Raw genomic sequence first — 25,670 nt, 5'->3', positions numbered from 1 at the left:
CATACTTGGCTTAGTAAAGTATATCATATCAAGACGATCAGCTATCGCAAGTACCAAACTGCTTTTGAAAATTCCCAATTCAGTCAGACACCCAAATGTACATACTTCAAATCACTCCTGCAACTTGCCCACGAGTCCCAGTACCCTTCTGTTGCAAATTTATAATAACACGACTACAGACAACTTTGAATTGATGATGCAAGCGATAGTAGGTCTCTATTGATGCCTTGACCAGTTGGCTGCCCAGAGAACTGCTGTTGAAGATATATATGCCGTTTCCCAAGCCCAATAGTGTGAAACATACATCAAAGTATCTAAGCCTTGTCAACAATGACATCCTCCCAGCTCTTGTCTCCAAAAGGAAACCATTCCTCTCGAACCAAGCACGCAGTAGATCCGGCATTTCCAGTCTTTCCAGTGAACAAAACATTGATGCTTGCCTTTGAAGGTAGGGTTATGCATTCAGCGCCCGCTGCAGGGAGAATGTTAATCTTGATGCAGTTGTCTTCCTCTTTGAACTGTGGCGTGAAGTCTTGACCCAATCCTGTAACCCCGCCGACACCCGAAATCTCGACAGAGACATCATTGCCTGTAGTGTTACCTTTCTGGATGAAGTTTTTTCCAGTAAAGAGCGCAGTTGGGGCTGCATCTCCAACGGGAAAGCTGATATGAAGGGCTTTGAAGCGCTGGCCTTTGTCGCTGTTGTTTTCGCCAACAAACTTAGCCTGGGAACTTTCTTTCGCTGCCGTGACCTTGAAATTTGCCCATTTGAGCCCAATATCCTTGAAAGCAGGTCCCTCGATAGGAATTGGGTTGCCCTTGTCATCCTTCAAAGGATGTTTGTCGATCCACTCTTTCATCTCTTTCAGGCTTGGATCCTCAACAGTCCATGCCTTTTCGCCTAATGACAGAATGTGTCGTTAGAATTGTTCATGATACTTTCATAAGATGGACTTACCTGAAGATTTGTCATCGTCCAGAAGCGCCAGTTCACCAAACACCACCTCGTCAGGATTACAGTGTCCAAGTTCCTAGGCCAACATTAGCTTTATGAACCGAAGTTAAGTAATGAATGATACCCACGTCATCAAATTTCGTCAGAAGCTCATCCACTCCAGTCCTCATTTCTTCAGCGATATCATCTTCTGTAATAACCATGGATGCTTTAGCAGGGGGGTTCTGCTTCTGCTTCTCCATCTTCTTTTGGAGGAAGTTCATGCTTGTCACAATACCCGCAACCTTGGAAGTCCATGTAAGTGTCTGATTCATGAGTAATTGAATCTTCTTCACACCGAATCGTGTACAACAACACTCGATGATTGCTCTATAATGATGGTAAGCTCAATGCGATGGTATGCAGGACTTGGTAACTGACGCTTGAAGCTTTTCCTTGTCTGCAGCACCCTGCACAACGGTGTAGATGAACATGCCAATTTCGGCAAAGATACCAGCCCACTGAAGGACCTTGCCAGCACGGTTCAACCATCGAAGAGAGCTTGCTGTCTTGGTGGTGATGTCTTCGCCGACATGGATGGCCCGACTGTAGTTGCCCTTGATGAGGGTCGCAAAAGTCCGGATCATGGTCCAACCGTCATGGAAAGCACCTTTGAACATAAGGACGAGTCCTCGAAGAATACCGTACATGCCGTGAACGAAGCCACTGAATTTACAGTAGATGGACACGATTTTGGGTACTGGCAGCTTGGTGAGATCCCACTCAATGAATGGAACAGAAACTTACCACCCATCTTCATAATGAAACCAATTGCACCAACCGCCCCAAACATGAGCTGGGAGTTTTTCAGTGGAGAGTTGTTTGCCACCAACGAATCGCACATGGCCTGATAGTTGGCCTTTTGTGCTGGTGTCAGCGCATTCTTGCTAGCTTGAATGTACTGTTCAACACTGGGGTAACCAGCACGATGAGACAGTTCATTGACCACTTGCTCAGTATCATCGGTGATCTTTTTGAGCTGCTTTTCAACATCCACAAATGATGACTGCAGCGTGCTTGTCTGAGTGATGAGTTGCTTCACTCTCGACTCACGATTGGGGTTGTCTAGAGATGATTGTAAGATCCTGTGTAGTTAACACAGTTTTCTGAAGGGATCTGTACCTGGATAAACCGACATGGCGATAGTGTCACAATAAGGAATTTGGCTTAGTGTAAGGTGGAGAAAACGAAGATGAATCAAAAACTTGCTGATGAGAGAAACTGGGATTGCTCCAACAGAGAGTTCTCTCTATTTATAACCAAACAGGTTATATTGTCGAAAGCAATGGTGATCTCTATCATACTGTCCAGTCGCTGAATGCTAGTCGAACTATGCGACTCGGAAAAGCGAACGAGTGATAACAGCGCCTTCAGTAACCCTCCCCCCTGCAAGTTTTTGCATTCATGCAGGTGTTGTTGTGTGGTTGTAGCTGGGGTTGAGAGTATCAGTGACAGGGATCAAGGAAAAATACTACGTGCAAATAATGTTGCTCTGTGATTCCTATCGTTGTGGAAAAGCTGCAAGGAATCATTATTGGACCGTGGAAGTCAAAAACCACCAAATGCTGCTCAGCCGACCGGCGCCACCAACCATCATAATGCAACCTGTCACTGACAGGGATCAGCCATAAGAAGGAAACTCGAATAGCGCAGTATAGGTCTAGACCACTTTGGGTAATTGCCAAGGTGTTCAGCCGTTCCTTTCAACGACAAGTGTCAAGACTCAGTACATTGGGTTCCGCATTTGAAGGTAGACATGATTGTAGAGAGGCAAAGTGAGACAATGTCTCTAAACTATTCATGCAGTATATGAAAAATCAGGTAATAGCCGAGTCAGACGATTCACCTCCCCGCTCGAGCATCATCTAGCCACACATCAATAGATTCCACATTAGTGTCTCAAACAACCTTGCCACATATGTACTGTGACTAGACCAGTAAACGCTATTCGTAGAATCTCTGAAGCTGAAATGCATCTGGTATCCCAGCACATCAACTAAATTCCGATCCTTGCCAATATGAACTACCCCCACGGATGTAGGATGCGTGGATTCCCTTGGATTATTTGTCTTGCATGCCGGAACTTCTAGAGCCTAACAGACACCCTGCCTGGTTTCTTGTGACCGGGGATATCCAGTGGCATCCCCGATGTGAACAGGAGTCGCTTCGCCTCAACTCGTTACTCCTCTCATCTGTTCGTTTTATTCGAGCCCTGCGCCTCCGCTCCATCTCTCCAACGACCAAATCCCGCCAATCTACCTTATGCAAATCCACCCATACACCCAACATACGGCAAAATGGGCAACACTGTCAGTGTAGTCGAGGATATCGGTAGGGGGGCATCGGAAGTCGTCAAACAGATCGAAACTGGCGTTGGTGCTGTTGGTCAAAGCATCGGTGATGTCTTTTATCCTGACAATCCGAACCGAAGAGACCGCGTCGACCAACTTCAAAACGACATTAAAGCGATGAAGAACGAATTTGAGGGTCTGAAGAAGACAATGTATGGAAACCATTGATTTGAACACCTGAATAAGAACGACTGACAATTGTTTAGGGAAAAGCAACTCCGAAGCATACAAGACAAGCTAGATGAACTGCTCAAAGCGAACAACTTCGAAAACTTTGACGAAATGGATGCACATATGCAGAAGACTTTGCATCCCCAGCTCTTGGCAGAATGGAATGCATTCAAACAGACGTTGGTTTAGCCAAAATAGAAACTCATGATCCTTATACTAACGGATATTGAAACAGGCTGAATCGTGACATCGCTATCGAGAACATGATTCTGACAGCAACAGGACTAATCACCATCGCAGCAGGCTTCATCGCCTATGGGTTAGCATTTTGTGGCGCGATCACATTTGCTTCTGCTGGAACAGCTTTAGAGATTGTTGGTGCCGTTGCTTTAGTCCTCGTCGCTGTTTTTGCTATCCTTGCCATCGTGGATGCCCATCAAGAACGACAGGTTTGTCCAAGACAAGTTTTTAGTACGACCAATGAGCTGATCTTGAAACAGCACTTGCAAGATGCGATCAGGAAGCTTGCCTTTGCGCGCGTTGAAGCGAAACAAGCTCTGGAACAGATGCGCACCTACACCGGATTCCTAGGAAGCTTTGGTAACTCTCAACCCACGTTGTGGATATTACTTAGTCGGGTCTGAAAAGTGCTGACATTCGTTTACAGAAATGTTTCTTTCGAGTAAAATACTCAGCAAAGATCCGACCGACTTTAATGAGTTTACCAATGGAAGCTTTATAACTTCGTTGGAAGCCATTGTTTGGCCCAAGGTTGTACAGGTAAGCACTGACAATGAGCTGCCATTGCAGGAACAGTTACGAACTAACATCTGTGAAGATGCTGAGGGAACTGGATGACAACCGAAAAGAGCGTGCTTGGAGAAACGAAGATCCAGACGTGTGGTCGCCTGGATCCGACCATATCGATCGAGTGGCAGAAACTCTCAAGAAGTACAAGGATAATAATCGGGCGACTACAGCAAATTCTATGCCAATGGCGAAGATGGCTGCAATGCAGACTCTAAGCTTAGTTCCTGAGTCGTTCAACACGGCTTTCACTGAGCCAAACCTCAAAGTGCCTGCTGGCGATGAACAGGTAAATATTTCATTATTCCTCTCCAATCATAACCCAAGTGGTAACTGCAACTGAATGTATTACATGTACTAACAAATTTACAACAGCCGCTTCTCGAGTTTGTTCATGAGAAAATGGCACCTGACGAGGTCGTCAAACCACATCAATTTCGTCTTAACAATTTCGAATCCTTTACGGATTGTGTCTGTGAGGATGTAAACAATGTAATTTATCCAATACTCAATAAGTTTCCAAGTCACTAACGCATTGTGATTTAGGGCGAGACCTGGCGCATTCATGCCAAGATGGACATGAAACCATCCGCATCACTCAACATCAAGGATGTCAGATTCTCCATCACCAACATGACCAAGGGTATAACTTTCAACGATGCTAGGATTAATCTCCTTGGTTATGCATGAACTCCATAGTCATTGCGCCATCCTCATTCAATATGAAGATTGGTAGTAAGATTCTAGTTTATTTTCTGTTACCTTTTAGCAAAATATCTTATCCTTTCAACATGCATAATTGTGGCCATTTGTCTCCGCGATTCACTTAATCGCTACGCGTAATTAGTAACCTAGTCTTCTTTAACAGCTATGCATTCTTAGATATTTCAGCTTAGGTTCACCTCTGATTAGTTATAGCCGTTTCTTAATTGGAGCCGCTTACATTCTAAACCAAACATATCACTCGTCCCACAATCGAGATCAACAATTGCATCCCCCAAGCCAAGTTACACACAAGGATTTCACTCGTGTGACTACGTCTTCAACCGCCAATAACCAAACTCAGCTCTGTCACTCAACGCCACAAAAGAAGGCCTAGCCAAGTACTGTATCATCTCGACGATATGCAACAGAGATGTGGAGTCATTTGGCTCCCGGAGGTATATCTGAACCAATTTCAGTCAACGTTTTAAGACACTTTAATGCGCCAAGTGAGGACCCGCAGTCCTATTGAACCTTGCTGGGATTATATTGTGCTACTAATTAAATTTTATTTCCAATGTTATGCACGTTTCGGTCACATACTATGCAATCTAATGTCTTAACACCCAAGAGGAGACTCAGCTATGTTGTAGAGCGCCACCTGTCTAGGTTCTTTTCCGCTAATACAAATGCGTTAGAAGGTCAACACTATTGCTCTTATCAACAGTATGCATGTCTTATGCTGTATGTTGCACCCGCTGTGAAGTACTTTTGAGATATTGGTTCCAGGCTATCCAATGCAGTGCTAGTGTCCAAGAAACCCACCCCGTCTCTGACATGATATGTCAGGATTCCCCTCCATCAACCAAAGTAGCAGGGTGCATATGAAAGGGTGGAAGAAAAGCATATACCTAACAGGACCAGATATCAAATATCAACTTTGGCGAACTGAAAACCCAAAATGGACAGTTAGCCCATGCAATGAAATTCCCTTGCCGTTTGTCTCAGACGCTAAGTACTGGATGTCTCATAACCCCGCAGTTCTGCCCTGCCTGAGACTCGATTCAGAACTACCTTGGAATTCGCCTAAAATGACTCAGTTTGAGGCCTTCTTCATCAGTTCCACTCCGTGTCTCACAAACAAAGCCCGCTGTCACCTTGTCCTCCCTGTTCCAACATACATCGGTTTCTGTAGACAATTCATAGCAAAGACGTACTGGAAGCCTTGAAGCATCCACACCAAAAATAATGATAATGTAGTGGAACATATTTCACTTTGATCTTAGATAGCTTCATACTATCAACATGAAAAGTATGTAATTCCTGGCTACTCTCATAAAGAACATATAGCTTTAGACTAGTCGAGTAAAATGAAGGAACCGGAAGACCGTCCATTGTCAGCTTTTGCAATGAAAACAACAAGAAACTGATCCCTTGGAACCTTGGTAAGGGCTGGATACTTGTCGTCACGCTTGGGCCGAGTGAGCCTAGCCGTCCATACCCAGTTGTCACCATCCCAGGTCACTGGGGATCCCAGCTCGCCATTAGCAAAGACCTCTAGGCTAATTGAAGTCTTGGGCGAGCTTGAGAATTTGCAGGTTCCCGTTACTTTGACCATGCGAACATCCGAATCTGGGCCATCCTCGCTTGAAGCTGTTACCGATGCAATCTCCAACGTTGGCGTCATCATGGTCAGTGATGGAGGACTATGAGGAATTGAAATCTCATCTGAAGGCAGCGGTGGTGCCAGAGGGGGAATCTCCCGACGCTTCGACGCTGCCTCGTACGCAAAAGCGTAGCTCATGATGCTGAAGTCATCATACGCCCTGCCACAGAAATTAAGACCGACCGGCATCTTCTCTTCTGCAAGGTTTCCCATAGGTACAGTAATGCAAGGCACTCCGAGATGTTTGAGTGATCGGCCACCATTTGCATACTTGACTCCATCGCGTAGTGCATCAATCATCGACTCGTAGTTTTCGTCAGAATCAGCCAACGCAATGTCGCCATTCGTCGGAAACACGACAGCATCAAACTTGTTCTCGGTCATCCAGTCCTCCAAATCCTTTTTCCTCATGGCTTCCAAAGCTTGGAGCGCTTCCCGACACCCAGGGAGGTCAGCTAGGCGGCTGTTTCCCCGATTCTTGACAACATCGACCATGTCTTCATAGCGGACCTGATTTTGAGACTCGGTATGCTGCGATGGGTCATCCATAGGAGCAATGTTAGGGTTGATCTTGTGAAGTTCAGCAAAGGTAAAGTCTGGGATATCTTTATCGCCGTTGCTGCGGAGGAAGTCGTCCCAACTCAAGGCAATCATATCACAACGCTCCAGCGCCGTCCATTCCTGAGAAATATTGGGAACATTCATGCTTTGACCGGGAAAGTCTTGTCTGGTGTAGTTCTCGAAAATGGGGAAATCGGTCTCAATGATAGTGGCGCCCAGCTTCTCCATGTCTGCGCGTGCTCTTTCCCACAGCGCTTTGACGCCTGGAGAGCATGCGTTCTCCAGCTTTGCACCTTGATACCCGATGAAGCATCGAGGAACAGCTAGTCGTTTATTTCGAAGCGCATCTGGATTGGCGAGAGAAAAATAGTCGGTTGGTCGTATCTCGCTAACCCTTGGCAATGATACATAAGGTTGCGAACGCCAGAAGTCAGCGTTGCCGGCAGCATCATCATCGGTGGCGACGACGTTCAGTACGTGAAACAAATCCTCCATGGTTCTTGTGTGAGGAACGACCTGGTCGCAAGTCGGATACAAAGGCCATAGTCCCCGGGGAGGAATAACACTGCGGGAAGGGGCGTAGCCGATCAGTGCATTGTTGGATGCTGGCGAGCGACCTGAAGTCACGGCTTCTCCAGCGAAACCAAAAGCAGCTAGGTTTGCTGCAGTAGACACACCGCAGCCGTAGGATGAGCCAGAGGCGTACGCAGTGCACATATACTTCTGGTTATATGGACTTTCTGATCGTCCATATAAGCCTCGCTGGCAACCACCGTCCGCCATTGGTGGCATGTTGGTCTTTCCAAGCACCACTGCGCCTGCATTGCGAAGTAACTCGACGATGGCAGCATCCGAGGTTGCTATAAGGTTTGCAAAGGCAGGGGATGCAGCTGCAACTGTCATACCCTTGACTTTGTAGCTGTCTTTGACCGTGAATGGAATACCTTCGAGTGGTCGTGGCGGCTTTCCAGAGTTACGGTAATCGTCTGAGGCTTTGGCCTCTGCGAATACCTCGGGGTTTATTAAACATACGGAATTGAGACATGGACCTCTGCAGTCAAACTTGCCGATTCGATGCAGGTAAAGAGCAACAAGTTCGACACTTGTAATGACTCGGGTATCTAGCAATCTTTTCAGATCGCTGATGCTGGCTTCGACCAGTGAAAGGTTGTGTTTGTGTGTCATGTTGAGCAGGCATAGAAAAATAGATGTAGAATGTCGCGGTAGTTAGAAAAGACTGAAGAAACTGAATAATCGGGATAGAAAGCATCAAGGTATTTATGGTGTGTGGTGTTGCAGTCTGCCATCGTATTAAAACAGTTTCCGATATTGAGCTTACAGTCGTCGCCTGACCTCAACTTGCTCTCCGAAGTTGATTATCTAGCGCTCCGACGTTCCATTATCATAAAAGTGGCTCGGAATTCAACTTCGGAAGCTATTAACCTCTATAGGAAAGGTCGTTGCGCATGATATATGGGTTCGATTGGGTTCACTAGCGAATCACGAGTAGCATCGCGCGTTACCCCTCCGAGATTCAGACAATATCGCGTCTCCTCGGACAAGATCAACCAACAAGTGTTTCCGAACTTTGAAAGGCCCTTTTATTTATCTCGGCGTTGGTTAATATTACAAACATATTCATTGATCTCTTTGTCGGTTTTACCCGAACGACCCACTATGACAGGGCATAGAAAGACAGCTTGTTGTTGGACATGCAAAATCAGGCACGTCAAATGCGACGCTACACCCTCAGAATGTCTCCAATGTACCAGTAGGCAGGTCCATTGTCATGGCTATGGTCCAATGCCATCGTGGATGGATGGAGGTCAAAATGAAAAGGAGGAGAAGCAGCGCATTAAGCTTGCTATAAAGAAGAACTTTAGAGAGAGAAAGAGCCGTCAGGCACGTCAACGCAGGGGCCATAATCGAGCCATACGTCTAAAACAAAACTTATCAAAACCTGCTCAAGAGGGAGCACAGCTCAACAAGATCTCTCAAGGTGAGTGCTGTGCTATAACGACAGGTGGGTTATGCTTACTCTTCAGGAGATTCGGGATCAGCAGCCGCATCACCTTCAGCATTGGCTCCTCAATCCTTGCAAAGCCAAGTCCTCTCAGGACAATCATTCGCTAAACCCCTTGGATATGACGAAGCCGATCTTCTGATGCACTACCTGGATCATGTCTTCCCCTACCAGTACCCATTTTTTGACAAAGGACAATGGTCTCGAGGGTGGCTACTCTGGCTTATAAGCAAAAATGGACCGCTCTGTCGAGCAGCACTGGGCCTTGCGGCGTTGCATAAGCGATCGTTGTTGGGTGAGACAAATAACCATCACATTGAACTCGAGTTTCACACCAAAGCGGTCAGGCAGCTCCAGGACTTTCTTTTGTCCATTGACATTAATGAACTTCGGCCCGACAATGAGATTCTAGTGGAGATAATTGCTTGCGGTATATCACTTGTTAGTTTTGAGGTGAGTATGGACACAGCCCCTGACGGAGTCAAAAAAGGTCGTGTAACAAGTGCTCACAGATGACAGGTCCTACGAGGAAGTGCGGCAGACTGGCAACCTCATTTATCTGCCATGGCCTCCATCGCAGTAAAGATACATGATCAGCCTCGGCTTCTTCAATCGTCAGACAAGCGTCTCATTGAAAGCAGAACTACTGCTGCTATGGCCTTTCAAATTCCCGTCCTACTTTGGATAGACTTACTGGCCTGTGTAGCGACTCGTGAAGCCCCCAAACTTCCGTACACTGAGTGGCTGGGACCAAGTTGCAACTTTGAACTTGCACATATAATGGGTTGCCACAACTCAGTCATGAAGTCGATAGGAGACTTGGCCGCTTTAAGTCAGTGGAAAGCCAATTCTACCCTAACAGATAGTCTCGATATCAAGGAATTTGACAAGGCAAGACAAAACATCGAAGATGATCTGGAGAACATCATGGATTCAATACCCATGGCCTTGATAGAAGTTCGAGGACTATCGCCCAGGTTTGTGGCGACCCAATCGTCTAACCAAGCGAAATCAGAGCAGCCATCTGGTCAAGATTGCGTCACTCGGATATTCGCAGCCTCAGCATTAGCCCAGCTCGAAGCTATGAGTGTTGAAGTCTCAAAGGATGCAACATCAACTCGAATAAGAAGAGCAGTGGGTCGAGTGATATTAGAGATCAAAATGGCAAACCAATTGATCTCTCCTCGGCAGTTGAGCTGGCCTATATGCGTTGCTGGTTGCTTAGCTGATCCAGACCAGCAGCCATTCTTTGAAACATTACTGGATAGTGTGATAACCAAAGAAACTGGTATGATAGGAAATTGCGGGACTGTTTGTGACATCTTGAGAACATGTTGGAAGAATAGGGTGGAGAAGCCGAATGTACATTGGGACTGCAGTAGTACCATGCAGCAGATGGATGGATGTGCCCTTTTACTATGAGGGTTAGAATGAGCTAGAGAAGTCTAAAAGTCCCTTATGCGTTTGCGACTCTGGCTATCACATAAGTTCAGCAAGTCTCCTGTAGTCCACACTGCAGCATGTCATACTTCTAGACAATAGCCATTTAACAACGATGTAAATAACATTCAGATAATATTGTATTATTAAAAGCATATTTCGCAACTAATTAACCCTTGCTGTTACAAAGAATCTATGCTATGACGAGCTCGTCTGTGCTGGTGGCGTGGAAATGATTTATCTGTGGAGTTTTCACAGAGTGAACAGGTCTGAGACTTTGCAAAGATCGTGACTGATGCCCTGTGCTTCTGTCCTTCGACTCCAAATGAATACCAGCACTGGCACTCGCGCCGTATTTGCCGTAATTTGTGGTGAACATGCGGGGGATTGCAATTCTGAGAAATGGTTTGATGGTAGCCATGGAGCCACCGATAATGCTCAGGTTCAATTCTAGAACGCACCACATCAAGGCCATGACGGTGTTGTCTGCTATTGTCAGTTTGGTTGGAGATGCCAGGGTTGAGGTGTCTTACAAGTTAGATCTGGGTCGTGGAGTAAAACACTCAGAGATTGCAGTCTAATGATGCTGATAACGCAAACCCTTGTTCGGTTAGTCATAGTGTTCACAAGTGAGAATATATGGAAAACTTACGATGCACCCATAGTCAAGAGAACACCAACGCCAATCTTTTGCTTCTTGGGCAACATCAGTGACTTAAGCCACGGAAGTGGGATCAAGACAGTCAGGATATCTGCAAAGATTCCCAAACCAGCTTGCAAAAAGTAGAAGACCGGTCTGTTGATGCACTTGGCAGTCGCAATAATTGCCGGATCCCAAGAGCCTCGAATAGGGTTGCATGAGAATATGTTGACAAGAACGGATGCTGTCGAGTATCCCATGATAAAAGCAAAGGCTGTCCAGATGAGGATTCGCGCTGATTTCATGGGAAATATTCGCAGGTAGAAGACGAGAATACTTCCCTTGGCGAAACCAGTGGCGGCACAAAAGAAGATGGCCGCGAGCAGGTTGTTCAAGGAGAAATTGGGGAATAGATCTGGTGAGAATGGAACGTTCCAAAGATGTTTGCCCATTCCATAGTTTGTCACTGAGATTGTAAGTAATGGGAAAGATACGTGTGACTCTGGAACTTACTATTAAGTGTAAAGGAAACAAGGAACACGTTGCACACCTAGTCAAACAGTTAGAATGATTTCACTAAAGTCTTGAGAGTTCGACCGTACCCAAGAAAGAATCATGAGATCTATCACATATTAGCGAGTGTTGTTCAGTGGATAAACGAGACTTACAATCATCGAAAGAGAGCTTGCACACAATGCATGCTCTCGTGTAGACTCGAATAACCATGCATACTGTTGCCAGCGGGAAAAAGACAGCCGTGATGACCACCAGGGGGGCAGACTCGGCGGCCTGGCCGACATCACGGACCATTCCTGGAGGTGGATCCATAGGATACAAAACTCCATTTTCGACGGACATCTTTGGTGTATTCGACGCGGACCAGAATGAAACACAAACGTCAAACGAGCCTAAGTCAGTAGTGAAAGAATAGTCCCAAACTATCGAACGTCTTGAAAGAAGAATCAAGACTTGAGTCTAGATATAAGAACTAATGTTCAACCTAAGCTTGATCTACCTACTTCTGCATGTGTTTCCAGTGCTGACTAGCGTTCGCACGAGCTCAATCCAGTGCCTGATCAACGGATGACCTACCCAAAGTTGTCGTGCGCTTGGACATTGGAAGATCTTTTGTGAGCAGCGATCTTGGCCATGTCGTGCGACATGATCGATCACCTGATTCGGTCGATATGCTTTCGGTTGGTATGGCGTTATTGCGCAAGGTGCTTTGCAGGGATGTAAACCACGTTTTGTTTGATGAAGAACTGCCGCTTTGACGTTGTGACGTTTTTTGTCTGACAGGTCAGATTTGTTGCGCCGCTGCCGAGGTGCCGAGATGGAGCTTCAGGGGAGTCATGTTCATGCAGGGGAGTTTGACACCTTGCGTGATTTGTTTTGGGTTTACTATTTTTTTGTGAGTTTTTAATAAACGCTGAGCCTCCTCAAGATGCTCAAAGTTATCACAGTTGTCGGTATATCTGCGTAGATCGAATCTCATGATGATGTTCAGACCTCATTTGCATCCGTCCCGATTACTTCGACGTGACTGGAACTATTTTGTTCTTCAACACTACATGGCCATTTGGATTACCCAAACAAGACAAGTTTACGACAAGAGACTACTGAAGCAGAACGTCGACAACTTGGTTAGTCGCGTAGATCCAAATATCAGACAACCTGAACCCATATAAATCCCCTGAGGTAATTCATATCTCTGCAATCCGGGGCGAACAGTAACTATTCTACCCAATAGCTGGTAGGCAATGTTTGCTCGACCGAGACTTTACCTCGGGAGATTGACATAATACAAGACTGGAACATTTCCGGATCGGCATTTGTTTATCTGCTTGTGTACCCTGATCCTTACTTTCTACTCCGCATCGTAAACCGTGCGCGAGATGCCAAGCGGATTTGTTCCCGCTGTGTTGTTCATGTATGGTTCCAGAGACCTGAGCTAACACTATTCGTCTCTAGTTAAAGCGTGGCTAATCAAATAAAAACGGGAACTCTTGACTCTGACCGCCCAGAGCTCAAATGAAAGCCCTCAAATAGACCCACCTCTTGGGTATCCATTCCAGGGTGGTTTATCTCCTACCATCTCTAGTTAATAAGCCGATGCAACTGGTTATTACCGTGCTTATCCAGGTTCACATGAACGTCGGAACTTTCAATCACTTTGCGACTAAAACTTCTGCCGAAGCCGTCCAACTCTAAAGATCCCTTGACCCGGCTGCTTGCGAATACTTTGTTCCGCACCAGTCACAATGTTAAGCAATACTGCAGTCGGTTTGTTGTCACTGACAGCTCTGTGGCTGAACCCTGCAAGTGCCGCAGAGAAATCAAACACAGGCTGCGAGGTACTCAAGCTTGCCTTCCCTGACAATACCTTTTCTCCCAAAGATGCGGTCTACGAGTATGAATCCCAGAACTTCTGGTCCAACAACGAGATACTCAACCCCGCTTGTGTCTTCCGTCCGACATGTCCCACACAGGTGGCTGAAGCCGTCAAGCTCATGAGTCTCGGCATCACATCCTTCGCTGTGCGCGGAGGTGGACATATGGCCATCACCGGTGCAAACAATATCGATGATGGTCCGCTCTTTGTCATGTCAAATCTGACTACTCTCGAATTGACTGAAGATAAAGAGTCTGTCTGGGTAGGACCTGGCTTGGACTGGGGTCATGTCTACCGTTATCTGGGCCAACACAAGCTTGCAGTTGCTGGAGGCCGCCTTTCCCCCGTCGGTGTGCCTGGTCTACTGTTAGCTGGAGGTGTCAACTTCCACGGCAACCAACGTGGATGGGCAGCTGATAACGTGCTCGAATATGAGCTTGTGCTCGCCGATGGCAAGATTGTATCCGTCACAGCAGAGTCTTACCCTGATCTCTTCTGGGCTCTCAAGGGTGGTTCCAACAACTTTGGCATTGTCACAAAGTTCAGACTGGCCACTCTTCCATCTGATCAGATCTATGCTGGCGTGTACAGCGTTGCTGATATCCCTGGATTTCTCAAGGTATGTGAACTTCAAAATAAGCAAACTTGCATCCGACTAACACTATTTTAGGCCGTTGCCAATTTTTCCGCTTTCAACACTGATGCTCTCGCCCACATCGTTCCTCAAGTCATTGCAGTCGACGAAGAGACAACCATTGGCGGCGCAATTCTCTTCTACGACAGTGACTCTGACCCTGAGCCCGAATGTTTCCGCCCATTTTTCGATCTTCCCTCAATTGGCAACACATTCCAAAAGCAGACGTTGGCTCAGTTCTCGGATGAGACTGGCAAGCTAGTCACACCAAAGATCAACGACCAGTTCATCGCTGGTACTACCACGGGCAAGACATACGAAGAAATTCTCGAGGGTGTTCAGATCGTCAATGATGTCTTCCTTGCTGCTTTGCCTGAACTGTACAAGGTTCTTCCTATCGAGGACCGCAAGCTCATCTCCGTTGACTGGCAACCCATTGGCTCTCTATGGGAAAAGGCCTCCAAGAAATACAACCCCGGAGGTAATGCCCTTGGATTGGACACCGAGACCAAGGGAACGTACATTGCCTGGGCCGAGGTGGTAGAATGGAGCGGCGATGAGCACAATGATGAGATTTTCAAGTGGATTGAGGATACGACATGGGCTATCGGCAATGCTACTCAGAAGGCAGGCCTGTACGATCCCTTTTACTATATGGGAGATGCTGCTGGCTTCCAGAATATCTATGATGGATATGGTGCTGAAAACAAGCAGCGTCTACTGGATATCTCTCGCAAGTACGATCCTCTCCGCGTCTTTCAAAAATACTGGCCAGGCGGTTTCAAGATCGGAGAGTAGAGATGGCCACCATAGGTCGACGTGAGGAGGGTAAATAATTATGGACATCAAATATATCACTTTTAGATAAGATAATTGTAATCACATCTAATCGTGGATTCTAGCGACTCTATCAACTTATTGAACCTCCGTCTAACCCTAACTAAATCTCTCCGTCTACTATCTACTACATCAATCATCCAATACATCAGACATTGATACGATGTCGCCACACCAGCTGCTCCTCGCGAGCACTATAAGTGGAAGCACCCAGAATATCCCTCATCTGCTGCACACTCGTAAACATAATCTGCCTCGCAATGAAGAATCGAATTCCCTCTGTGCAAGGCGGACTAGTCAAACTTCCCTCATAAGTCCAAAACTCGTCAAAGTACTGCACACTATCCAGAAGCAATTTGTGATTAAGTGTTGCTTCCTCTGTGGTCTCGGTTTCGTTGAAGCCAATCATCTTGGGAAGCTGTGCCAAAAACTTATTTTCTTTGTTTCCTGGGTCCAATCGAATGGCGAGCACAGCGCGCTCTTTGCCTTGTTCGTTGACGTGAACGAGATGTAGCTCTGCCCTTGAGCGATGTCGCTCAACGGTGTGATCGGCGGGGGCATGAATGTGCCAGCCTTTCAGGTAGACAGTTTCATTGTCAAAGCTGAAAGAAGAATTATTGGTCCAGATGGCATCTTCGTTCTGGACGGTAAATGCAGGACCGTAACCCCAGTTGAAAAAGTTGCCGGTGATCTCATTGGGATAGTTCCATTCCTTGATCAAGTGTTCAAGAGATAGGCCTTGCTTGAGAGCTATAGGAATAGGCGATTGCTGCGTTCCTGTCTGGCAGAGATGGTAGTCTTGAATGATGTCAGTAACTGTTTATAATAATAACAGAATTTGTTCATACCAGGATTGATGCGTCCCCAATTGTAGGATGCGTCGTAAGCCCAGTCTTTACTGTTAGGATCGGCGCGAGGGTCAATGTGTCGCTTCTTGTTCTTGAGAGAGTAGTGATTGTTATGCTCTGCACAAGACAAGACAGTGGTGGCATAAGTGGCCACGGCAAAAAGCTGAGAGATACGCATTGTGAGGGTTATTTGCGGTATAGCAGAAGATGTGTAACAAAGTGTGATCTCCTGAGTTGAGTCGGGGAACGAGCCCTTTTTGAAGCAATTTAATATTTCATTGGGATGATCATTAATGCTGTTGATACAGTCTAGCGTCAAGCTATGTCACTGCCAAGCCAAGCTATTGTGAGGCGCGGGCAGTCGTCGTCACAACTCCAGCCTGTCATGGAAGTAATAACCCTACAAAAACATCGTATGCCAAGTCCAAGGTCCTTGCGAAATTACAAAGGTTTATACTAAATATCAAGTGAGGTTGCAGTGCTAGAAATACTGCGGGCTGTCCAAGTTGGGATAGGCAAGTGAGGGCAACAATAACAAGGTCTAAGCCTCAAAATTGCCCATGGGGTAAGGAACTAAATATTTAAACTTTACCGTAGCGATGGTTGTTAGCGTGAACTGGCTTTCTAGGGCTGGGAAATGAGCCTTGTTCCTGAGCTTAAATAAAGGAGGGAAGGGAAAAGGGAACGTGGGAAAGCAACATGAGAGCTAGTGTTTCGTTGATGGGACAAGATGACAGTTGACAGCCAAAATATCCAGTTTAATGTCGTTTTGTTGGCTCTACAAGTTTCGCGTCTCAAGTCAAGTTGTTAGTTAGTAGGAAAGAAAAAGCGCGTTTGATCGCATGGAGACCCTGACCTGATAATAAGGTTTCCATCTTTAATCACACTTTTCAAGCATTGAGATCCTGGACAAACACAGCCTCTCATTTGATCACGTAGATATTTAAGTTTTATGATATCGGGGAATGCTTCCATTGCCGCAGATTCCGATGGTTTCGTGTTTAGAAGTTGGAACTAGCGTCCCCGTTGGACAACTTGACATGCCTAATACGTTAAGCTCATAGGATTTTAGGTTTACTTGTCAAAACACGTTTAAGAATAATTACATCATATTCAAATAACTTAGTGATCTAAAACTCCTACAGTCTTGGCAACGCTCAAAGCCACGTTCCACGTCGCGAGGAGAAGGCTGAGCCTGGGACTAAGACATTGCATTTACCCTGTAACCGCTGATCTTGCACGTTGGCCATGGTTCTTCACTTGTCGAAATTGCGACACCGTGATTGGTCAAGGTGAGTCTGCTTGGTTGATCAGAAACAATTAAAGTTGTTCATGCCGAATACGCAACTGGCAATGTCACCCCGCGACGTTTGACGTAGTCTAGTCGGTATTTGAGCTCGGTAGTGTCTTGTAAGGAGAGCAAGATGCGTTTGTTATTATGCCATTAGCTCAACATGCATCTGCGAATCTACAGAGTCCGGATAACAGCTTTGAGCTGAGACTGGGGCTTTACTTTGTGGTGTGGCGTCCAATTTCCCAGACAAGCCTCTAAGCTATTTCTGGTCATTAGCTACTGTAGTGTTGAATTGCTTTTGCGAACAGCTCATACTTATTGTCTCTAGTTAGTAAACTATTGGTTTTGAGACAGGATACAGCCAATAGAAATACTTCTTTATTGAGCAAAAACAATGTTTATTGACTTCACAACTCCTTTTAGGTAAACTAACACTTAATATTAATAAACAGCGAGTAGCCACTTTAGACAAAACTCTCTCTCTCTTTTTGACCTCTGCTGTTCGATGAATTGACAAGGCGCTTCACTTTCGTTAATCTTCAATATGCGCTGGGTTTCATTTCTCACTACCCTCAGCGCTGCGCTTGTACCGGCAGCCAGTGCCCGTCCTCGCTGTCGACCTGATAAGCAGACTACCACCTCCGATGCTGCATCTTTGAGCGACACCGCAACTGTCATGAGTCTGGATACCTCCACTGCAACTACCACTTCTTTGGATATTCCTGTTACCCGCGAGACTACCACCGACTCTTTCACCACCCTCGAGACCACAACTATCGCGGTTTTGGAGACTTCGACTGACCTCGATTCCGCTGCCATTACCGAGACAAGCACGGCTGAAGCAACTACGGCTGAACCGACCACGGCTGAAGTTACCACTACTGTAGCCGCTACCACCACCCAAGCTTCTGGGCCGACCATTTATGTCAATAACGGCTGGTTCGAGGATCAGCCAAACACCGCCTGGACTGTACAAGACGCCCAAATCAAGACCGACGTATCAAAAGCCGCTTCAGGCAGTCAATATGTGTAAGCCTTCTTTTACAATACCACACAGATACAAGCTAATGAGAGACAGTCAATTCGATGCTGTAAATGAATTTGTAACCGGCAGCAAACAGATCAGCCAAAACATCAAGGGCCTCAGCACCGAACGCCTCTATCGTCTGAATGTCGCGTCAGTTGTCTTTAGCGAACCGGCTGTTGTTCGCGAGAGCTCTACCATTTGTGTCATTCAACCCAATTTCGGTACCAGATCGCTAGCACAGTGGCGCCTTGATTTCGATAACCTTGACCAGTACAAGCCCAACTTTGTCAACTTCACACCCGATACAGCGTATGGACTGTTAGTGCTTAGACTTCGATGCAGTGATGGTAGGGTGGTTAGCATATCTGCTGGTGTGGATGATGTTTCGATCGTTGACATTGGGCCTAAGTTGGTTGGCTAAATGGTGAGAGCGATATACCTTGATTGGAAGATGTGGTATATGTGTCTGAGACATTTCATTCTTGTGCAAACTTTTGACAGATCCTGTGTGTTACAAAAACTTACAGCGCACACTTCATCACCAGTTGCCGTATTGGTGTTACTAGTGGATCATAAATGTAACACAACACAGCACTGAAATGATATATCAGTATTTCGAGTGACATTACTGGCATATTTCTGCATTTTCAATATTCTTGTCTGCCTTGGTCCTACCGAAAGCCTCGTGCGGCTGAACAACATTGCATTTCGCTAACCTAGAACATCTTAGCTGAACCATTTGGGACACCCCGAGACCAAACGATATGAGCCTTTTTACGCTGTGTGCCTCGCGTGGCTTGCATATCGGACCATGGATCTGGTCTAGAACTGCTAAAATTATCTTTTATCTTTCAGCTTTCGCCAAGCACTCATACTTATGTCTCCTCTTGGCGCTCTCTCTCGTGCATTAATTTTATCCTCTCCACGATCTTCACCATCATCAAGATGCCATTCGACTTTAAAAAATACGACCAAAAATGCCAGGGCCTCACGCTAGAGGAGCTGCAGCGGGAGTGGGAGCACTATACGCGATTAATTTCCGGTGCTGCCACCTCCACTGCAGTGTCTGGCTGTGCCATTCCGTTGACCCTTGGAGTTTCCACAATTGGCGTTGCAATGGCCGCACCAGCTATTCATAACGCGCGCAAGAAGCGAGAGATTATCGAAAGACACCTTAATCGACTCAACGCGACACATCATACCCGAAAGCGAGATGTCCTCGGTAGCATGGCCGTCAGTGGAACAATCGGCGTGGTAACACTTGGTGTTGGCTCAATGGGCGCCGATGCCGTCGCAACAGCTGGCGCAGAACATGGGATTCAATCCATCATTGCGAACGAAACGGCTATCAAACTTGTTTCTCATGCTGCTCTTGATGGAGCGGGGATGGCTGTTGAACATGCACATACGAACCATTTGAAGAAGAAAGATGCGAAGAAAGCATTCCAAAAGGCTGGTGTGTTTCAAGCTGTGCAAGATGCTAAAGCTGCTGAGGCTGGGTATTCTATTCAGCCATACCAGAACAATGGGCAATATCCAGTATACGCAGCTGCTGGGCCTTCACAAGCTTTGCCTTTGCCTCCTCCGCCGTACACTGCTGCTGTCGTCCAGGCACCCCCTCAACCTACGTACACTCTGGATCCGAATGCGTATCCCCAGGACTTCAAGAGTCCGATGTTATCTCAACCGGCTCCTCAACAAAACGGATATCTAGCACCAAACATGACAGGACAGCAGTCGTTTCAGCAACCTTACGACTACACCCAGCAACAACATGTCCCGATATCCACTGCACCGTCGCCTATGCCTTCAGTCAGCACACAAATGTTCTCACCACCTCAAACCCCTGCTACACATTACCCTCTCCCGCAGCATGTACCATACCAACAGGGAGGAAATTCTCCATACATCCCTGGTACACCTCAGACATTTGACATGTCGACAATGCAACAGGCTCTTCCGGTGACTCCGGCCCCTCCTGCTACATATGCACCACAACTTCAACAGTATCATCCGTCATCACCTCCACAGGACAACTCGCGAAATTATCAAGCGCAGCCTACCCAGCAATACTATCCATCCCAGATTGCTCAAGCTACCCAAGCAGGATACCCTCCACCACCAGCAGCGACTCCATCTGGGTACCCTCCAGCAATCATGACTCCCCATTGTCCAACACCGCAGCCAGTACCTGCATCTCAGCTGCCACAGCCGACTCCGCCAACCAGTGTAATTCAGAGTCCAGTGCAGCAGATCGTGCAACATCACACTGGGTATCAACCAGCCATACCAGCCTACCAGCCGCAGACACAAGCACAACCAGGTTATCCATCGCCTCAGCAAAGCAACATGTATCAACAACATCAAGCGCATCCATCCGTTGACCTAAACAGGAGAGAGTCAGTTCAAAGTATACCTGCCTATCAGCCCCAGAATCAAGGACAATCAGGTTACCCGGCGCCCCAGCAAAGCAATACATATCATCAACATCAAGGGCATCCATCCGTTGACCTAAACAGGAGGGAATCAGTTCAAAGCATCCAAGCTCCTTCCACTCCGCATCAGTACAACCCGCAGCATTATGGGCCGATCAGTCCGCAGGAGAAAACAAATAGTGGCCCGGTTCAATCTTTCGGCAATGCATACGTGCCAGCTCCTCAACCGAACCCTGCACCGATGGCTTATCAAATGCCACCAACTCCTCTTCCAACAGGCTCAACCATGGCTCAGTATCAGTACGATAATAAAGGATCTTACTTTCCAGCTCAACCCCAGACACCTCAAGGAACTGGGTACCCAGTGACACCGGCACAAGTATGAGAGTTCAAGATATGCTTAATTTAAGCAACGAATGATTACAATTACGGGCATCGGAGTAATAGTTAGCAGCTAGCCTAGTTCAGATTTCTTCCATCAATTAATCAAGTTTTTCCTCTCGTTTATGTTGTATCCATTATTTGACTTTTTCTCAATGCTACGTTCCAGCGGGGGAAGAGGGGAAAGACACAAAAACCCCATGACATAATTCGACATGGTGCGGGATATGCAGCATTTGCTTGTTACGATTCAGTTGTTGCGGGGAAATGTTCATGTAGATCATGGATATATCCATAGTTGCTGTGTTGCGATAGGTGCGGAAACTGACAATGACGATCGTTGGCTTGGCATCGTCGACGAAGCAAACGGTAAGCCGAGGTGAGGATCAAAGAGGGACATATAAATAAAGTAGAAGTATTCACCTTTTCGAGAAATGATAGGAACAATCATTGGGTCTTATCCAGTCATCATGATGTCTTTATCGGCTGCTGGAATGTCGGTTGGTGCATTCCCAGGCGCCCTGCCTGACTGGACAAACCTCAACGTCCTCCAGCGCAATACTCTCCCTCCTAGAGCTCATTTCTACTCTTACCCAGACCAAGAGTCAGCTCTCTCATTCAACCGGGATCAAAGCCTTTTCCACAGTCTCAACGGGACATGGAAATTCCACTATGACCCCAGTCCTCTAGATGCCCCAATCTGGGAGACTGCAAACACAACTTCATGGGATGACATTGAAGTCCCAGGTATGTGGCAGCTCCAAGGCTATGGGGCTCCTCATTACACCAATATCGACTACCCATTCTCTGTGACGCCACCCAATGTCTCCTACGTTAACCCAACTGGCTCTTACTGGCGTCAGTTTGAGGTTCCTGAAGATTGGGAAGGCGAACAGATCCGATTGAGGTTTGAAGGTGTTGATAGTGCGTTTCATGTACGCGTCAATGGCGAGGATTTGGGCTACGCGCAAGGTAGTCGTAATCCTCACGAATTCGATATTACGGACTATCTCTCTTCTGACAAGGCTAATGAATTGGCTGTGCGCGTCTACCAGTGGTCTGATGGGTCTTATATCGAAGATCAAGATCAATGGTGGCTCTCTGGTATCTTTCGCGACGTTTATCTCATCCCATTCTCTGAATCTTCAATCATTGACTACCAAGTTGACTCTGAGCTGAACGACTCTTTCGATGGAGGCTCCATCAAGGTCAATGTCACAATACAAGGAGAAGAAGGTGATTTGGCCATCAACCTGCTCTCTGCAAATGGCTCAACAATCGACGAATGGAAAGGATCGTCATCAGAGATATACAAGAAACAAATCTCTGGTGATGACTTCCACCTCTGGTCTGCCGAGACACCTTATCTCTACACTCTACTCATCACCTTCAACGGGCGAACAATAAGTCAAAAGGCTGGGCTTCGACGCGTTGAGATGAAGGGTCCCAACTTTTACGTCAACGGAAAACCGATCATAATATACGGTGTCAACAGACATGAGCACCATCATCTCACAGGCCGCACAGTTAGCTACGAGAACATGCGAAAAGATCTTATTCTTATGAAGCAGTCCAACATCAACGCCATTCGCACTGCTCATCAGCCTCATCACCCTGACTTTTTCGACGTGGCAGATGAACTCGGGTTCTACATCATCGGCGAGGCTGATCTTGAGTGTCATGGTTTCAGGTCCTTTGAAGATACTGAGGAAAAGGCAGCAGAGTGGCTGTCCAATAACCCTGATTGGGAAGATGCATATATCGATAGAGCTCGTCAACTTGTTGAGCGATACAAGAACCATGCCTCCATTATCATCTGGTCTCTTGGCAACGAATGTTTCTATGGTCAGAACCACGCTGCCATGAGTAAGTGGATCCGAGAGCGAGATCCAAGTCGTATTATCCACTATGAGCAGGATCATGAAGCAAAGTCAACGGATATGTACAGTCAGATGTATACTACTCCTGACTATGTCCGACAATTCATTAAGGACCACGGTGACAAGCCAGTTCTCCTTTGCGAGTTTGCTCAGTAAGTCAGCTCTGTCGATAATCACCTTGCCAAGCTAATATTGTTACAGTGCTATGGGTAACGGCCCCGGCGGTCTTGTAGAGTACATTGACATGTTCAGGACTGAACCACTTTCTCAAGGTGGTCTCGTCTGGGAATGGAGTAACCATGGAATCCTCAAGGAAGAGGGCAATGTCACTTACTATGCTTATGGTGGTGATTTTGGCGATCAGCCCAACGACGCAGACTTCATCATGGATGGTTTGACATTGTCTGACCACTCACCCATGCCTTCTCTCAGAGAGTATGCCAAAGTGATTCAGCCAGTGTCAGTCTTGCTGGCAAAGAATGGCAGTGCGATGACTGTTACCAACCATTACGACTTCTTGGATCTGAGCCATCTTGATGTTTCGTGGCATGTGGTTGCAGATGGTGTCAAGACTGATCCCCAGAGTCTTTCTCTACCTCGTGTACCGCCTGGCGAAAACAGAACTCTGGCTATTCCGTCTGTTCAGAACGTTACCACTGGCGATTATTGGATTACTGTAGAGTTCAAACTCAAAGAGGATACACTTTGGGCTGCCAAGGGACATCTCATCGCATGGGATCAACTTCACATCGAGAGACCCGCTTCAGCATCTAAGAACGCAGCGTCTCTCACCCGCCGTGCTGCGACCTCCGAATTTGAGAGAAAGGGTACAAGTCTTAACTACAAGAACGGGGACTCCTCCTTTGGGTTCGATCTTCTTCAAGGCAATGTCACATGGACCAAGAATGGTGTTGACATCTTTCAACGCGGCCCCGAGCTCTCCTTCTACCGCGCTCTGACACAGAACGATGCTTCTGGGTCAGGCGACGGCCCCATGTGGGACCGCGCTAGAATCCCAATGATATACCCTCAAGTCAGAGACGTGACTTGGAAGACTGACGAAGACGGCGCTACCGTCCATTACAAAGTCTGGGTCGGCGTCAAAACTCAAGCTTGGGGTATTGAAGCAGACATGGTCTACAGAATCCCCTCTTCGGGTCCAGAGCTTCAACTTCAAGCTAGCGGCGAATTCATTGGCAAGAACTCTTCTCATACAATTCCCCACATAGGTCTTATGGCTGTCTTGCCAGAATCCTTTGACGACGTATCCTGGTTCGGCCGTGGTCCAGGCGAGAGCTACAAAGACTCCAAACAAGCAGGTCGCATTGGAGAATACAGTTCCAACGTTCCAGACCTATTTACACACTACGATTACCCACAAGAGAACGGTAACAGAGAAGACCTGCGCTGGCTCAAGATTGGCGACAAGGACGCTACGCTTGATGCAAGGCGGGCCAAGGGCGAGACTTTCAGTTTCACGGCGAGAAGATACATGCCTTTCGACCTGGATGACGCCAAGCATCCGCATGACTTGAAGCCCTTGAATATGACGGTTTTGCATCTGGACTATGATAATAATGGACTTGGTAGTGCGACTGTTGCTGTGAGGCCGTTTGAGCAGCATAGGTGCTATATGAAGGCTTTTGACTTTACATTTGACTTTAGCATCGTTGAGTGAAAGGGCTTTACTGTCAACAAGAGTTTTAAATACAATTTGAGGAGCCGCCTATCGGTAACACTATTTATCTTTACCCATTTTGATGCGTGATAATATGAATGTTTTGCTCATTCGATCTTTTCAGAGATACGAGCTTAACAGTAAAGCGTGATAATATATCAACGGATTAGTCGTTGTACACTATGTAGAAGTTGTCTGTTTTCCTCTCTCATAACACTGTGTTTTCGCTTCAATCGATTCTTCGTATGTCTCGATAGTATTATGAAGGTAGTTGAGACCCAAACGTCTTATCCTGACTGTATTGTGTCTCAAATGTGTATCTCCATATGCCCTAAGTCTCTTTAACGGGATCCAACCCACGGTCTCGAATAAAGATTGTACCAAACAAGCATGCTCCAATCAGAGGGACTTGTAGTATAAACACACTATGGCTAGCTGCCATGTACGCGTCGAGAACACCAGCCTCCTTACGCATTCCTTCTGGCAAGACATATGTTGAGCTCGCGAGATCTTTGCGGTTAGCAGGCAAGGTCGCGCTTAACTGGGCTTGGAGGACCGCAGCCGAGATAGCAAGGCCACAAGCGCCGCCCATACACCGATAGAAGTTTCGATTCGAGATGATGACAGCCCGACGACTCTTGGGTGAGTGGGCTTGGAGGGCGATGAGGGTTGGTTGGAAGACAGAGCCCACTCCTGTTCCAACGATGGCTAGAATCACGGCGATGACAGCCGGGCTGGTATGTCGATTAAAGATTAAAGCCAGACCCGCTCCCCTATTTTGGTCAGTATCTCAGTCATGGCCAAAGCTTCAGATATGCCCAACTCACAGCGTCCAAAGTGCAAAGCCAGCAACAATTACCTCTCCGTATCTCAAACGACGACTGATATACTGCCCTGAACCGATCGAAG

At 46.8% G+C, this 25,670-nt stretch overlaps 11 protein-coding genes across 11 annotated transcripts; 6 read left to right on the top strand and 5 right to left on the bottom strand.

The window, feature by feature from the left end:
* Positions 1–314: 314 nt before the first annotated feature.
* On the bottom strand, positions 315–2,132 carry FPSE_10081 (uncharacterized protein; the record flags this gene model as incomplete). Its single annotated transcript, XM_009263198.1, has 6 exons — positions 315–901; positions 959–1,031; positions 1,084–1,324; positions 1,376–1,694; positions 1,742–2,059; positions 2,117–2,132. The coding sequence occupies 6 exons, from the start codon at positions 2,130–2,132 to the stop codon at positions 315–317; spliced, it is 1,554 nt and encodes a 517-aa protein (XP_009261473.1).
* Positions 2,133–3,291: 1,159 nt separating this feature from the next.
* On the top strand, positions 3,292–5,013 carry FPSE_10082 (uncharacterized protein; the record flags this gene model as incomplete). The annotated part of the gene is made up of 8 exons (XM_009263199.1): positions 3,292–3,497; positions 3,552–3,695; positions 3,752–3,965; positions 4,017–4,116; positions 4,184–4,296; positions 4,355–4,612; positions 4,699–4,815; positions 4,870–5,013. 8 exons carry the CDS (start codon positions 3,292–3,294, stop codon positions 5,011–5,013), a joined length of 1,296 nt encoding a protein of 431 aa, XP_009261474.1.
* A 1,369-nt stretch (positions 5,014–6,382) lies between these two features.
* Positions 6,383–8,437, bottom strand: FPSE_10083 (uncharacterized protein; the record flags this gene model as incomplete). Its single annotated transcript, XM_009263200.1, has 1 exon — positions 6,383–8,437. One exon carries the CDS (start codon positions 8,435–8,437, stop codon positions 6,383–6,385), a length of 2,055 nt encoding a protein of 684 aa, XP_009261475.1.
* A 492-nt stretch (positions 8,438–8,929) lies between these two features.
* Positions 8,930–10,602, top strand: FPSE_10084 (uncharacterized protein; the record flags this gene model as incomplete). The annotated part of the gene is made up of 4 exons (XM_009263201.1): positions 8,930–9,251; positions 9,298–9,728; positions 9,795–10,409; positions 10,573–10,602. The coding sequence occupies 4 exons, from the start codon at positions 8,930–8,932 to the stop codon at positions 10,600–10,602; spliced, it is 1,398 nt and encodes a 465-aa protein (XP_009261476.1).
* A 306-nt stretch (positions 10,603–10,908) lies between these two features.
* Positions 10,909–12,213, bottom strand: FPSE_10085 (uncharacterized protein; the record flags this gene model as incomplete). The annotated part of the gene is made up of 6 exons (XM_009263202.1): positions 10,909–11,201; positions 11,249–11,316; positions 11,368–11,821; positions 11,869–11,905; positions 11,958–11,977; positions 12,024–12,213. The coding sequence occupies 6 exons, from the start codon at positions 12,211–12,213 to the stop codon at positions 10,909–10,911; spliced, it is 1,062 nt and encodes a 353-aa protein (XP_009261477.1).
* Positions 12,214–13,616: 1,403 nt separating this feature from the next.
* FPSE_10086 (uncharacterized protein) lies at positions 13,617–15,179 on the top strand (the record flags this gene model as incomplete). Its single annotated transcript, XM_009263203.1, has 2 exons — positions 13,617–14,366; positions 14,418–15,179. The coding sequence occupies 2 exons, from the start codon at positions 13,617–13,619 to the stop codon at positions 15,177–15,179; spliced, it is 1,512 nt and encodes a 503-aa protein (XP_009261478.1).
* Positions 15,180–15,366: 187 nt separating this feature from the next.
* Positions 15,367–16,244, bottom strand: FPSE_10087 (uncharacterized protein; the record flags this gene model as incomplete). Its single annotated transcript, XM_009263204.1, has 2 exons — positions 15,367–16,016; positions 16,067–16,244. 2 exons carry the CDS (start codon positions 16,242–16,244, stop codon positions 15,367–15,369), a joined length of 828 nt encoding a protein of 275 aa, XP_009261479.1.
* Positions 16,245–17,904: 1,660 nt separating this feature from the next.
* On the top strand, positions 17,905–18,808 carry FPSE_10088 (uncharacterized protein; the record flags this gene model as incomplete). Its single annotated transcript, XM_009263205.1, has 2 exons — positions 17,905–18,389; positions 18,439–18,808. The coding sequence occupies 2 exons, from the start codon at positions 17,905–17,907 to the stop codon at positions 18,806–18,808; spliced, it is 855 nt and encodes a 284-aa protein (XP_009261480.1).
* Positions 18,809–19,332: 524 nt separating this feature from the next.
* Positions 19,333–21,207, top strand: FPSE_10089 (uncharacterized protein; the record flags this gene model as incomplete). Its single annotated transcript, XM_009263206.1, has 1 exon — positions 19,333–21,207. One exon carries the CDS (start codon positions 19,333–19,335, stop codon positions 21,205–21,207), a length of 1,875 nt encoding a protein of 624 aa, XP_009261481.1.
* A 466-nt stretch (positions 21,208–21,673) lies between these two features.
* FPSE_10090 (uncharacterized protein) lies at positions 21,674–24,761 on the top strand (the record flags this gene model as incomplete). Its single annotated transcript, XM_009263207.1, has 2 exons — positions 21,674–23,235; positions 23,285–24,761. 2 exons carry the CDS (start codon positions 21,674–21,676, stop codon positions 24,759–24,761), a joined length of 3,039 nt encoding a protein of 1,012 aa, XP_009261482.1.
* Positions 24,762–25,092: 331 nt separating this feature from the next.
* On the bottom strand, positions 25,093–25,655 carry FPSE_10091 (uncharacterized protein; the record flags this gene model as incomplete). Its single annotated transcript, XM_009263208.1, has 2 exons — positions 25,093–25,534; positions 25,589–25,655. Coding segments are annotated over 2 exons (509 nt in total), but the record flags the coding sequence as incomplete, so codon positions are not given.
* Positions 25,656–25,670: the final 15 nt, after the last annotated feature.

Source organism: Fusarium pseudograminearum, chromosome 1 (genome assembly GCF_000303195.2).
Source record: "Fusarium pseudograminearum CS3096 chromosome 1, whole genome shotgun sequence".
NCBI lineage: Eukaryota > Fungi > Ascomycota > Sordariomycetes > Hypocreales > Nectriaceae > Fusarium > Fusarium pseudograminearum.
This window is presented reverse-complemented; position numbering and strand designations above follow the sequence as displayed.